Raw genomic sequence first — 15,371 nt, 5'->3', positions numbered from 1 at the left:
GTTGGTTGATTTTACCTTTGGACACGTGGTACTAGATATTATAAGAGTCTCAATCCCTAAATTTCATCATACTTATGTTGTGCAACCATGTCAAGGATGGCAGTGGTGTGGCTCAAAACTTCATGGATCTGGGGCTGGGTATGCTGAGAAGGCTTACCACTATGACCAGAAACATTTACATGGAGTGTAAGACAAGACAATGCTGTAGCTGAAGTGATCAAGGAATGGGGTCAACTAAAATCAGATCCCTGAGTCTAATACCAGCTTTTAGTGGATAGATCATCAAAATCTAATCCTTCCCATTAGTTACCTGTTACAGCAATTAAAGAGAACAAAATGATGACATATACAGGCATCACACTAAGCTTACAGTAAGTAAACACTACAGAATGAGATAAACAATGGAAAGAATAAATGATAATTTCATGGAATAAGGTGCAATAAAGTCCAATATTAAAATGCTGCATATTAAGTGCTATTGGCAATTACAATAGAGAATTTAAGATCGCAATGTATTGCTTATCATATAATGAATACACAACCAATATATATCAAATATTTATCCACAATGAGAATAGTGTGAAATTCAGTGAGAGAACAGTACAATGAGAACACTCGCTGAAATCCTCAACCTTAGAAAAATGCACAAAATGAAAGATGTTTCAGAAGCCTCACATATTTTGACTAGGCAGAAACAGAATTATAAATAACAAATGATGGGATGTGGTGTTATTCCCTCAATCCAAGTGGAGACCACTTCTAAAATAGCATGATTGGGTTATGGATCTGAAAAATTAATAGGGTATGGATGCACCCACCATTATCATGCAACAGTTCTAATTCAAACATGGCTCATAACTTGGTAAAATTTTGCTGGAAAATTTGAAAAACCTGACCCTGTACTTCTAAATGTAAAGCTTCACAACAAATATGGTTTCAATTCATTAAGCCCTTTTAAAGTTATTTCAGTGCAAACTGAAGTTTTAAGTCAAAACAGGGTCTATAACCCTATCGAATCAAAGTTTGGTTTCAATTCATTAAGCCCTTTAAAAGTTATTTCAGTGCAAACTGAAGTTTGAAGTCAAAACAGGGTCTATAACTCTATCAAAGTTTGCCAGGAAACAATGCAAATAGAACAGAGCTCAAGTTTTCTAACTGTAAAAAGCACAACACTAAATTTCATTTTAATTCTCCTTCAAAAGAACCTCAGTGGAAATGAAGTGCAAAATTCTAAGTATAACAAGGACCATAACTCTGTTGGCAAACAAAAAACAGAATATGATCGAGGTCTTTTAAAAATAAAGCCTGATATTAATGAAACTGTCACATGTTTAGGCTTGAATAAACAGTAACACATGAAAGAGTGAAAACAACAAGCTTTGAAAAAAATACAATAACTTATTTCCCTGGAAAAATTCTGTAAAAATAAAAAAATATGAACTTATGGTTTTATAGAATCAATCCAAAATAATCCAAGAATAAATTTTTTGAAATCCTAATAACAAAATGTTCCACTGATTTCAAGTTTGAATCTTGACGAAGAATCTAAGATGGAAGACGTATGCTGCAATCTGTAGTGTTGAAGTCTACAGTTCCTTGTAGAAACAAGAATTATCACTTCGGTTTTGGAAATCAAAATAAATTTCTTTTAAGAACTGTCTTTGATTAAGAGTCTCACATGAGCACATGTAATTTCCAGAAAAAAGTAATAATCCTTTTGAATCCAAATAATCTGAAATAACTCCAAACAGCACAACATACAACTTCCAGTTTAACAGCCCAGCTTCTACTGAGAATAATTTTCCAAAATAGGGGTTATATCGTCTTCTAAATGTAAACAGGTCACGTGATCATGTTCTGGCAGCTCATAGGAAATAGTACTTGTTAAAGATCATGTCTACCCAGTGTGGCCCTGATGAAAACCAATCATTTTACTCTAAGAAATAAAAAATAAAAAATTATTTACATCTTAAACACAAAGTCCCATCATGACCTCCACAACAACCAATCATTTTAAAATATAGATAGAACCTGTTTACATGATTGCTACAAATTTTGAAACAAGATCAGGATTTAGATCAACACCTGGTGTTTATAAAACAAAGTCAAGGTCAAACTTTTTTCTGAAAAATAAATTTACAATAGCATGTAATATAAAATAATTTTTTTAAAAACTGACAAACAATTAATTTGAAATAAGCATATATTAAATCAGATATAATTAAATCAAATATACATAACAAAATTCATAACAAGTAATTGAGTAGAAATTGAAGTACAAAGTTCTAAGTCAGTGCCATTAAATTTTCTTCTTAAAAATGTTGAAACTCCAACTTGACCTAGATCTTCCTGGTGTAAAGTCTCATACCAAATTCATGAAATCCTTCAAAGAATCAGAGACTGGAAATGAAATGTGTGATGAACATGACATGACAGGAAGTGATGGACAGACATGGATAAAACACTATACACTGTCCAATAATATGGTGGTATCCATAAAAAAACATCATGCCACGTTAAGACAAATGTAATAAAACTGTTTCCACTGCGAAAAGAAATTAAAAAGTCAGTAGTTACTGAAATATATTAAGGTTAATAACAAAAGAAAAGAAAACTTGCTTGAAAGGTAAACATTAATGGATGGAGGACTTTAATGCAAAGGAAAAAGTGAAATTAATAGTAAAATACTCACAGCTCGAACTAGAGCTGCCCCTGTTTCCATGGTTCCCAACCTGCTGTCCCCTATTTTAAGACCAATTATCTGAGCCCCTGGGGCAACACCATTCCTCTCTGGCTCCCCAGGGAAGTTTCCAGCTGCAATACATGCTACATGGGTTCCATGGGCACCTGAAATTTTAAAATTACACAATTGCACATCCTTTAGGCTGATTTCATTATGTGGTCTTTGTGTGTGTGCGTGTGTGTGTGTGTGTGTCTGTATATATATATATATATATATATATATATATATATATATATATATATATATAGATATATATATATATATATATATATAGTCTGTTTGTGTGTGTATATGTCTTCATTTTTACAGCAAACACTATTATCTTACATATATTATTCATGGAATATACAATTTTTGTGGATATAATCGCTGCTACAAACCTGGAATTTAAAATCCCAAATAAAAATCATTGATGCCTGCTGAAATTAGGAACCCACCTCCCTCAATGACATAGCAATCAATTAATGAAATTTGTGCAATCATGGAGTTTGTGTGAAATGACACTACAAACATATCTACAAGAAAAGCCATGTACACATTCCCAGATCAATAGGATTATACAGTTCTGATTTTCACAGAAACAAGTATGGACAGAAAGGATTGCTAAAACTGATCCACATTTCTTACAGAAAAAAGTGTAATAGTCAAATAAAGCTATTCATTTTATTTCTGTACTTCCTATTGGAATTGGCATAATAAATACAATATCAGACTGATTCTGTAAACCTATCTATAGTGTAGACTTAAACAAGAACTCATGAAAAGGACTGATACTCCAGTGGCAAAACAAGAATTTCTTGGAATTGAAGATAAGACAATCCATTTATAAGTGTTTAAACCTGGTTTGATATTCTTGAGCAAATAACAATATTTTCAAATTATCCACTACGGTCGTCATACTGGATGAAAGTTATCCACTATGGTCGTCATACTGGATGAAAGTTATCCACTATGGTCGTCATACTGGATGAAAGTTATCCACTATGGTCGTCATACTGGATGAAAGTTATCCACTATGGTCGTCATACTGGATGAAAGTTATCCACTATGGTCGTCATACTGGATGAAAGTTATCCACTATGGTCGTCATACTGGATGAAAGTTATCCACTATGGTCGTCATACTGGATGAAAGTTATCCACTACGGTCGTCATACTGGATGAAAGTTATCCACTACGGTCGTCATACTGGATGAAAGTTATCCACTACGGTCGTCATACTGGATGAAAGTTATCCACTATGGTCGTCATACTGGATGAAAGTTATCCACTATGGTCGTCATACTGGATGAAAGTTATCCACTACGGTCGTCATACTGGATGAAAGTTATCCACTACGGTCGTCATACTGGATGAAAGTTATCCACTATGGTCGTCATACTGGATGAAAGTTATCCACTATGGTCGTCATACTGGATGAAAGTTATCCACTATGGTCGTCATACTGGATGAAAGTTATCCACTATGGTCGTCATACTGGATGAAAGTTATCCACTATGGTCGTCATACTGGATAAAAGTTATCCACTATGGTCGTCATACTGGATGAAAGTTATTCACTATGGTCATCATACTGGATGAAAGTTATCCACAATGGTCATCATACTGGATGAAAGATCAGCATTATTTTCAAAGACCAACAAGATACCATTAGAAGCATTTTGGCAAAAACATATGTCAGTATGACCAGCCATTCAGGAAGAGTAGCAATAAAAATAATATAAAGATGGCCACTGTGGCAGCCATATTGGATGTAGGATTGGTATAATTTCAATTTAAAATCAAACACACCAACAGACAATCACAAAATGAAGTACTACTGAAATGAAACATCAAGACACAGACAAGCACACAATGAAGTACTACTGAACTGAAACATCAAGGCATAAACAATCACACAATGAAATACTACTAAACTGAAACATCAAGGCATAGGGAATCACACAATGAAGTACTACTAAACTGAAACATCAAGGCAGAGAATCACACAATGAAGTACTACTGAACTGAAACATCAAGGCACAGACAATCACACAATGAAGTACTACTAAACTGAAACATCAAGGCATAGAGAATCACACAATGAAGTACTGAACTGAAACATGAAGGCATAGAGAATCACACAATGAAGTATTACTGAACTGAAACAACAAGGCATAGGCAAGCAAACAATGAAGTCCTACTGAACTGAAACATCAAGGCATAGACAAGCACACAATGAAGTACTACTGAACTGAAACATCAAGGCACAGACAATCAAACAATGAAGTATTACAAAGTGATGTCTTTTAAAAACAGTTATCAAATTATTCTACTCACCAGCATTAGTGACAATCTCCAAAACATTTCCATCATTGTAAATGTTCACAGAAAAGTTCATCATATCTGTAAACAAGAAATAAAATAAATAAAATAAATATAAATCACTGACAACTATGGAGACAGACAGAAAGGCATCTTACAAATGTCACCTATTAAATGCTAAAAGTAATATAGAACTGTGTTCTAAAAATAATGCAAACATAACATTCTATCTGACTGGTACATATCTGCTGGTTTTAATGCCACTCTTTAACACATTACAAGCTAGTTTATGCCAAGGAAATCTGAGCTAAATTGCTTTAGCAAGAACACACGGAGGCAACTAACCTGAGATGGCTGGGATGGATACTGAACCAGCAAACCTTGGATTATGAATCTGATGCTCTATCAACTCAATAACCATGGCTACTGACTGGTTTATCATAAAAATTCTGTACAGTAAAATGTACATTATATTGTAACAATGACAGCCCTAGCTTTGCAAATGTCAAAATCTGTTTTACCAGACCCCTAACGTGTCTCTGGAAAACTCAAATCACAACAGTAGAAAACATACAGATTTCAAAAATATAAAATTCCCTTCATTTTGGGAAATGGATCTAGCTGAAACAGTGATTTACAAAAATGAAAACTGACATATAAAAAAAAACATGTTTCAAAATAATAAACAGAGGACTGTTAACATTCCATAATGGTCAAACAAGTCCAAACGGTCACTTTCCTGGCAAAATGACTGTCAAATGCTTCCACAAGATCTTTATAAGAGCAACTGCAGAATATGATTCTTTGCACGTTCCTAAATTCTAGATCAAATTACTCTGTTCATGCAACATCCACCCAAATAGAACATAAGAGTTTTGTGTATTTTTATGTTATTCATGATCTAATTACCATCATTACCGTAATCACATTGAAGATCAGTGGAATGTGTAACTTTTGTGTACTTTTTGTGACTCATGATCTAATTATGATCCACAACAGTTCTGAAGAACATCAGAATGTATGACTTGTGTGTACTTTTATATAAATTATGAACTAATCACCCAATCCATATATCTGTGTGACAAGCTAGCAAACAAGCAAAAAAAAAGCAAGAAATTTTAATATTTTTGCAAAGTTGTTTGAAAGTGTAGCCTTTATAAATTTTAATCAGAATATGTGAAGACAGAGCTTGGATTGCTGCAGTTTTTCTCCAGTATTGCGAAATGTACATTTTCAAAAGATGACCATTCTTTAATACATTACAACAAAAATGTGCAGCCAGTAGTATTTATTTTCAAAACATGGGTAGAGCATTCTGTTGCAGATACTGCAATCATAATTCTTTTCTGTTCCACATCGTAAATATTGATTATTTCAATTTAATAAACATATATTATTTATAAATAAAAATTATACATTTTTGTTACCTAATTAATACTTTAAATTCTATAACTTCTCCCTTTTAATAGAATATGTTATTTGTTTCCTTTTTCTAACCCTAGTTTGAGCCTTTTGGATTCATTCTCAAGCAATCTTTTGTATATAGCATACCATATACAATTCCTATAAATGTGTATCTGCTTGTGTTAGACATGTACCAAACTAAAAAAAGCACAGAGTCAGACCGGACATTACAAACTATAATGAAAGCTGTGAGATAATCTACAGCAATGTCTGTTTGATTTAGTGTTATTTACGACACAAATAGGTTATTTAGTGTGAAGTCATCTGGAATAAAGGATACACCATAATAGCTGACACAGGCCAATCCATGGTATGACTTCAACCAGCACCCTTTTGATTGTGAGTATGATGTGTTAACCACTAATAAACCATGACTCTTGAAAATATTAGCCATAACATGTCTCTTACAGCATGCAGATCATGCATTACTGGCTGCCAGCCATTAAGATGTTTCTTACAGCATGCAGATCATGCATTACTGGCTGCCAGCCATAAGATGCCTCTTACAGCATGCAGATCATGCATTACTGGCTGCCAGCCATAAGATGCCTATTACAGCATGCATGTCATGCATTACTGGCTGCCAGCCATAGGATGCATCTTATAGCATGCATGTCATGCATTACTGGCTGCCAGCCATAAGATGCCTATTATAGCATGCAGATCATGCACTACTGATTGCCATCAGATCTAAAATGACAGGATAATGTAGTCCATACTTTAAAAAGTGTTGGAATATTAATATCTATGGCAAACACTACAATCAGGCATCTTTGATCCCATCATAACAGAAGAAAAATAACAAAATAATTTTGCCTAATCTATCACACAAAGTTACTATATTTACCACATATATTGGGACACCAAAAATTTATTTTGTAAGTAATGTTGTTCAACAAATTATTTTTTTCAGGTTGTAAGTTGTGAGACACTTTTCAAATCATTTTAAAATTATGTCAGAAGTGCACTCAAATTTTATTTAAAAAGTATTAAACTGTGTACTTGAGATAAAACTGGTTAATCCACTCCATCATCTCATCAATCCAACCCTTCTACTGCACATGTATGTACCACCCTTTTGGTGCTTATTTTTTTAGCTACCTCGTTCCATGAAAACGTATCACTGGAGGCAACACAACTCCTGCTACAAAAACTGCAAGGACTAAAGTAAGATTTCTGTTATCTGCACCAGTCATGTGAATTTTCACACTTTTAAATCCCTTTTGATCCACAGTCCATCCAGGAATGAGATCAAAGTAAACTGGAGTTTCATTCACGTTAATGATCATATTGTTGGTGAAATCATCTTCTCTTATGGCTTTCACGAATTCATCAAATGATTTTATTTTCTCCTCCAAATCATCTGGAAGATGCTGGGTTATTGATGTCCATGCATGAAGCACTAGATTGTGTACCTTAAAAGCTATTCATTGTTTCAATTTACCTTCAAAATTGCCATGAATAACAGTATAAAAGAACCAAAGTTGGTTTCCCTATGGTTTGGCTGATTTTGTATTTTTTAAAACTTCAGCACACTTAAAAAAATCCAAAGTCAGCTTCAAGGGTTGGCTTGCTTTCTAATACAATTGCCTTTGTATCTGATATCCTGTCAGTAAGTTCAAACAACGAGTTTATTGCTCACTGCAAGTTGTATTTATCATAACTGATAAAAGAAAAAATTGACGTCTGCAGAGTAAATAGTACTAACTGAAATAACTTGCTTAATAGTACGTTTTGTAACCAATGATAGTGATTTTTATTTTGGAGATACTGTCATATAATTAACATGGATATAATACAATCTTGGTTATTTTGCACCTTACACATATGTGAATGTCAGATGCTTTCAAGCTGTCAGTCGATATTTCCCTCTCTCGCTCTCATTTGCGAATTTGCTGGTAGCAATTTACAGTCTGATAAAATATTCAAACTAATCATGATTTGTTTCTCTAAAATTCATGTCAATGAGCAATGTGTTGTGTGTTATCTGACAAAAGTGATATACACTACAGTATGGATGCGTACAGAATTCATGAATATATATTTTCTTTAATAAATTGCTCATTATGAAAAAAGAGAGTAATAAATTATAACAATACAAGCCGAGAGGTTAGTTTCTTCCCTTTTATTACCAAATAAGCATTTTATTTTATTGCACTATGCAGGGGTCAGGGCATGCATTCAACACAAAATTTATTTTGTTTCTTAAGTCTTGGGACATGTGACCTCGGTGAAAAAAAAGTTTCACCATAAGTTTTGGGGCATGAAAAAAATTATTTATAATATTTATATTATGTCCCATTATATACAGTAAATATGGTAGATTTTGTTTCTCTCTGGTCAGCTCCAAATTTCTCCATATTGAGGATGCATAACAATGATATCTGTGCCATACTGATGACCCATAATACTCATATCTATGAAAAATTGAGGACCCACAATACAGATCTGTGCAATATTGAGGACTCTAATATTGGTATATGTGCCATATCAAGACCCCTAATAACATCTATGATTAAAAGAGTACATTAGATAAAATTTAGGAAAATATATTGTAAAATCAACATTAACAACTAATAATTAAGTTTCATAGATCATATTGTCTGGCAAAAACTTGAGAAAAATAATTTCTTCTGCAAAACTAACATTTTTACATAACAAGGGTGCAATCATAAAAAAAAATATGAAAGCAAATTTATAGATTGATCAGCATTTGTAGCTCTATATGAATTTAAACATCTGTGAATTAGTGGGTATTATCACTGAAATGAATAGGAAGAAGAAAAAAAACTTTCATCAAAATACCTGAACAAGCATTTAAAAATTAATTAAATCTCCATTAACTTATAATAATATCTTGTTTTTTTGGTAAAAGTATATTAAAATGTTTATATTGATAAGTACGTTTTCTGAATAGGACACTTTTATTGAGGCTGCATCCAAATTCTTCAAAAGCAGTTCTGAGAATCTTATTAATGGAAGGTTGGATCTTTTTCACCGACTCCTATTCTCATTCATGTTACTTTTCTTTCTGTGATTGAAACTGTATCAAGAGCTGCAAAACCATATCATCTAACACCCAATATATCCAAGATTGCATAACAATACAATATAGTAATAGGTAAGATTATAATACTGTAAGCATGTAATGTTTTTGTCATTTCAAGCTGCATAGTAATCATGGATTTGACACTAGCAAACATACTTAAACTGCAAGCAAAACATTCTTGCTGTGACAAATTTGTAAAATTTACCATCATCTGTCAGAGTCCCATATTGATGTTCCTCTCGATAACTTGCCAATAATTTACACTTTTCAAGGTCACCCTGTTCAGAAGTGTCAACACAGGCTCTGAAAAAATTCAAATAATTGTCATTACATGTTGGACTGGTTCCTTTGATCCACTTACATCCAATCAAAATGCCCTGCATCATTACAAAATCCAACCAATTCCCAGCTTCTCTGTCCATCAGATGCTCATCTAAATTTAAAAATCAAAACTCCAGTAAGACAGAAAACACGGTGTAGGAATATTTATCTCCCTTTTGCCCCCTACAAGAAATTTATTCTATCTCTTAGTCCTCTTCAATAAAAAAAAACACCAAACCATTGAGTACTCCATGAAATCTTATTTTCTTTTGCTTGCAGATCTTTTTCATGTTTATTCATCAATGATACAAGAAAAGAATCTTTTTATCTTTTAAAAAATAAATAATTATCATTCAACAGGCTTTGAGAATCACCTCTCTGCATAAAAGCAACATGCAGCTGTAAAAATACTCCTGTTAAATATACTATTCCTGCAGTATTTGCTTCTAAAACTTTGTACCTGGACCAATGTTCATGAAACTCTGTATAGGATAAGTGTTGTTTCTTTTTAAAAAGGTTTCATGAATATTAATACAAAGAGATTAAAATAATTTTGGAAAGCAAAACACAACATTCTGAGGTTGGCATCAAGGTGGAAGACAACATTCTGAGGTTGTGATCAAAGTAAAACATTCTGAGCTTTTGCATCAAGGTAAAACATTACATTCTGAGCTTTACATCAAGGTAAAATCAAGAGTCTGAGGTTGGCATCAAGGTGTGTGTGTGTGTGATCTGGAGTTTTAATGTAGCTTTACAAAATTTTCAGTCATACTGCTACGATGTCTGCAGTGTGACAGTTTATAGTGATGTCGAGCACTGGGGCATCATGCTGCAGACATGTAGCAAGATGTCCCACCCAGTCACATTATCCTGACACAAGGTCGACCAGTCCTAACACTAACCTCTTAATGTTGAGCACCAAGCAAGGCAGCTCTTAGTACCATTATTTGTAAGTCTTTGATATGACTCGGCAGGGGACTGAACCCACAACCTCCTGCATCTAAGGCAGACACTCTAACCAATTAGCAGACATGTAGCCTGATGTCCCACCCAATCACATTATCCTGGCACCAGGTCAATCAGTCCTAACACTAGCCTCTTAATGCTGAATGTCAAGCAAGGCAGCTGTTAATACAATTGTTATAAGCCTTGGGTTTGACTCGGTCGGGGTTCAAAGCCACGACCTCCTACATCCGAGGTGGATGCTCTAACCACTTAGACCACTGGTGTGGTCTGTTTGAATTAAATGAGAAGGGAGATACAAAGAAGCATTATAGCATCATAATAAAGAAAGTTGTGAAATAAATTCTTTAACTTTGTCTGCATGTATCCAACATTTACCTCCAAGTGCTTCCATCATGAAATACAACACAGTCATAGACTGGTCCACAGTCGTTGTATTTCTTTTCCTGATTAGTTAATATTTCAATCTGGGACAGAAGATCATCTCGGTCCAACTTCTCCTCCTTGAATACAAAATGTGACATAACTGTATTAATATGACATCTGAAAATAAATGGTCACATATGCTTTACCTACTATTGTATATTACACACTTAACTGGAAACTGATTCAACTTAGATTTATTGGCTCACTTTGGATCTGTTCCAGAGTTTAACTTCTTTACAAAGGTTTCAAAATTTCCTTTCTTTTCACCATTAATAATCCATGTTATAAAAAAATGTGTACATCCTTGGCAAGGTTTAAATCACATGCAATCTTTAGTGTGTTAACTCAGTGCTGTATGTGATAGTTACAATTAAATGGGCTTATAATAAATACTAGCATCAATCCAAAGAGGCAATTTTGATGAAAAGGCCACTTTTTGGTGAGAAAATGGGTCTTTCATATTATCCAGGAACCTGATGTTCATGATACACTGTATGACTGACTATAAGGTCAGATTATTTGAGAATTCACTCAGATGCGTGTGTTTTGAGGAATCCAAAGTGCACATTCCATAGTCTGAAAATGCCAGTAATTGGAACATAGATCCTTATCACATCTGCCCATCACTAATTATCAAATTAGGGTCATAATCCTGTCCTCTGGGCCTTAGTGAAGTGACAATGAAGAATGGACTAAATTAGGTAATTAATCTCCAAAATGCTAAAACACATAAAACAATATTTTTTTTATTCAATGGGCACTTACAAAATGAAACACTTTAGAAATTATAAACATCTATATATACAGTTTCTTTGTTCTAAATCAAGATCAAAGACTGACTGATATACTCTGGCCACGTGGTCAGGTTGCTCTCAGTGCACAAGGGTAAAATGAGATTGAATCAAATATCACATGATGCCAAATTAAAGCCTGATTAATGTATCAAGTTATTTCTGTTGTGGAAGACTTGGATAAAATAATACCATATAACAATCTGTACATTTAGTCATATAATTTATATCAATAAAACAGAAAGACTTGGATAAAATAATACTGTATAACAATATGTACATTTAGTCATATAATTTACATCAATAAAAAATAAAGACTTGGATAAAATAATACCATGTAGCAATCTGTACATTAAGTCATATACTTTACATCAATAAAAAAGAAAGACTTGGATAAAATAATACGGTATAACAATATGTACATTTAGTCATATAATTTACATCAATAAAAAATAAAGACTTGGATAAAATAATACCATATAGCAATCTGTACATTTAGTCATATAACTTACATCAATAAAAAAGAAAGAATATATAGTACATTGCTTGGTATCATTAACAAAATGTGTCAAGTCATGTTAATAATCTCTCACTTCTCCCTGTTCTGCCTGTACAACAAAATTACTTCTGCCTAGTTTGAGAACTTAGGATGTCTCTGAAGCAAGGAGGGGAATATGGAAGATATCAGAAAAGTCATGCAAAAATATTAAATATAACTCAACTCTAACTTGTGTAACAGTTGCCTTATATATGCACTTGTATGTCAACTTGATTTATAAGTGAGTATACATGGTACTACCTTAAAATACTGTGTATAAATGACATAAAGCTTCCTTTGAATGAAAGAATAAAAAATGCTACAAGCATGTACAACATTGGTGCACAATAATATTTGCAAAGGACATTGTAAAATATTACCATAATTTATGCAAAGCATTTGTTTTAAAAAAAAGCTTTAATTTAAATTTGCTACCATCCTTCATCCATGAAATATACCTGAACATGAATTATGTGATTTAAAAAAAAATATTCCTTTGCTTCCCCACTCTGACCTTTACCCAAGTTTGAGCCATTGGGTAACGACAGTGCCTTCATCAAAAGTCAGTTAGTTGTATGGTGAGGAGTGTCTAAGTGCAAAAACATAATCCCTTGATGATGGAATCTGGAGCAAATATCAAATTGTCTTTTCATGCCCAGCAACTGCACACATGTTTAAATGGTGGTGATCTATCTAAACAGGTTTTATGTTACAACACTCAGAGAATCCAGCAGAGAAGTTCAAATACCTGGACTATCCAGTCCCTAGTGAGTGTAGTGATGACCAAAAATGACACTTGTATTACCTTCAAACTCCTTTTAACCCTATTGAATTTATATTCAAATTAGGGCTATTGCAACATTGTGTGACAATGTAAAAAAAAGGGGAAATGCTGGACATGCAGATATTGGAGTCTGGGCTTGGGAACTTTTTAAGGCAAAAGCCCATGGCATGTGTCTAAACAAATTTTTCTTTGAGCACTGGAAACGTATGTTAAATCACCCATACTCATATCCCTGCCCCCACATCTTCCTGGGAAAAGATCAAAATTATAAAATTGTTAGATAAATCTTAAACCATAGGATTATCAATGACCCATGTTTCACGTAACTACCTGGACAGACTGTATCACTATGTCCCCCCCTACCATTTTTCCTTGAAAGTACAGAAGTAATAGACTGTACTCAAAAGCAGTCATGTTCATGGACAACTTTACATTCATACCTGATTAGGACTGGGATGTTTGGAATCAAAGTCCTCAAGTGACTTTGTTGCCCTTGCAAGGGCTTCACGATGAAATGGGTCCCACAGCTTCTCCTTCCGTTCTTTGTGGATCCGCTCCTTTAAGATTTTTGGGTAAAGGTCAAATCCAGGTTTTACCCCAATATGAAACTGGCCTGAAGGGTTTCTCCAGGAATCAGGAATCTACAATATGCAAATTTCATAGTTAAAAATGTACTTGGTAATTCAATGACTATTCAGACATTTACTGAGATATTGTCTATCTGCAGGTACACTGATTATTCTGGGTGAGAAAAATAAAATGAACTGCAGTCCACAGGGCTAGAAAAAACTATGTATGACAGTCCACTGGGGCTAGAAAAGCAATATATGGCAGGCCACTGGGGCTAGAAAAACATTATGTAAGGCAGTCCACTGGGGCTAGAAAAGCAATGTAAGGAAGTCAAATGGGGCTAGTTAAACATTATGTAAGGCAGCCCACTGGGGCTAGAAAAGCAATGTATGGTAGTCCACTGGGGCTAGAAAAGCAATGTATGACAGTCCACTGGGGCTAGAAAAACATGTAGTGAAGTCCACTGGGGCTAGAAAAACATTATGTAAGGCAGTCCACTGGGGCTAGAAAAGCAATGTGTGGCAGACCACTGAGACTGGGGCTAGTAAAGCAATGTATGACAGCCCACTAGGGCTAGAAAAGCAATGCATGGCAGCCCAAAAGAACTTTAAAATGCAGCTTGGCAAGTGTTACTTTGTGTAATATGATAAGAATTTTATCATATATGAAAAACCAAGAACTGTGTTAAGAGGCATAACATATGTCCCTGAGATGACCTGTACATTATTAATCTAAAGGCATAACTAAATTACCCAATGGGTTGAAACCAGGGGTATGAATGCTGCTTGAAGGGAAGTACAAGTACATGATGTCATCATATATTCCAAACAGGATGTAAATTAGAAATGTTAGATGGGAAAAAATATAATCAATGAAGGATAATGATATTTTTTGACCCAAACTGACTCATTCAAGACCATAATCCAAGAGCAGGAGTACATGGTGATTGGTAAGACTGTTATCTGTTTATCTAGAGCTCTGCATGACTGAATCTGATGTGGTTTTAATGAAATAATAATAATAATAATAATAATAATAATAATAATAATAATAACATTATTATAGTGAAGCTGATCTATACTGACCATCATTATTTCATTAAAAAAGTTGTCTCAGCACAGGTGGTCTATTATAGAGGTCATCACATTATATAGAAAAGTTAATCTGTCAGTGAAATATATGCTGTCTTTAATGGGAGTTCTGTACTATAATAATAAAATAAATCAGAATGTGTAATACTTCTTGACCTCATGGCTCTACCATCAATCAAAGGAAACAATTGTAAGGGAAATATGGAATTATATTCCAACCATCAAGAGAAATGAACAAACGAATTTTTAAAAATTGGAAGAAAACAAATTAACCAAAGGCATGTCCTATATCTTGACCTCATGGTCCCATCCATGGACATAACCCAGGA

At 33.9% G+C, this 15,371-nt stretch overlaps 1 protein-coding gene across 1 annotated transcript in view; it reads right to left on the bottom strand.

The window, feature by feature from the left end:
* LOC149798978 (tripeptidyl-peptidase 2-like) overlaps positions 1 to 15,371 on the bottom strand; it is a 136,308-nt gene that overhangs the window by 101,934 nt on the left and 19,003 nt on the right. The window contains exons 3-7 of the mRNA XM_089957889.1: positions 13,822 to 14,022; positions 11,221 to 11,345; positions 9,764 to 9,861; positions 5,061 to 5,126; positions 2,693 to 2,847 (exon numbers count right to left, since the gene is read on the bottom strand). Of these exons, the coding sequence (XP_089814015.1) occupies positions 2,693 to 2,847; positions 5,061 to 5,126; positions 9,764 to 9,861; positions 11,221 to 11,345; positions 13,822 to 14,022 (645 nt within the window). The remainder of the gene's footprint in view (positions 1 to 2,692; positions 2,848 to 5,060; positions 5,127 to 9,763; positions 9,862 to 11,220; positions 11,346 to 13,821; positions 14,023 to 15,371) is intronic.

The sequence above is a fragment of the Sinohyriopsis cumingii genome, chromosome 5, assembly GCF_028554795.1.
Source record: "Sinohyriopsis cumingii isolate HCF-2022 chromosome 5, ASM2855479v2, whole genome shotgun sequence".
Classification (NCBI taxonomy): Eukaryota; Metazoa; Mollusca; class Bivalvia; order Unionida; family Unionidae; genus Sinohyriopsis; species Sinohyriopsis cumingii.
Note: the sequence above shows the minus strand (reverse complement) of the source record. Positions and strands in the feature narration are given on the sequence as shown.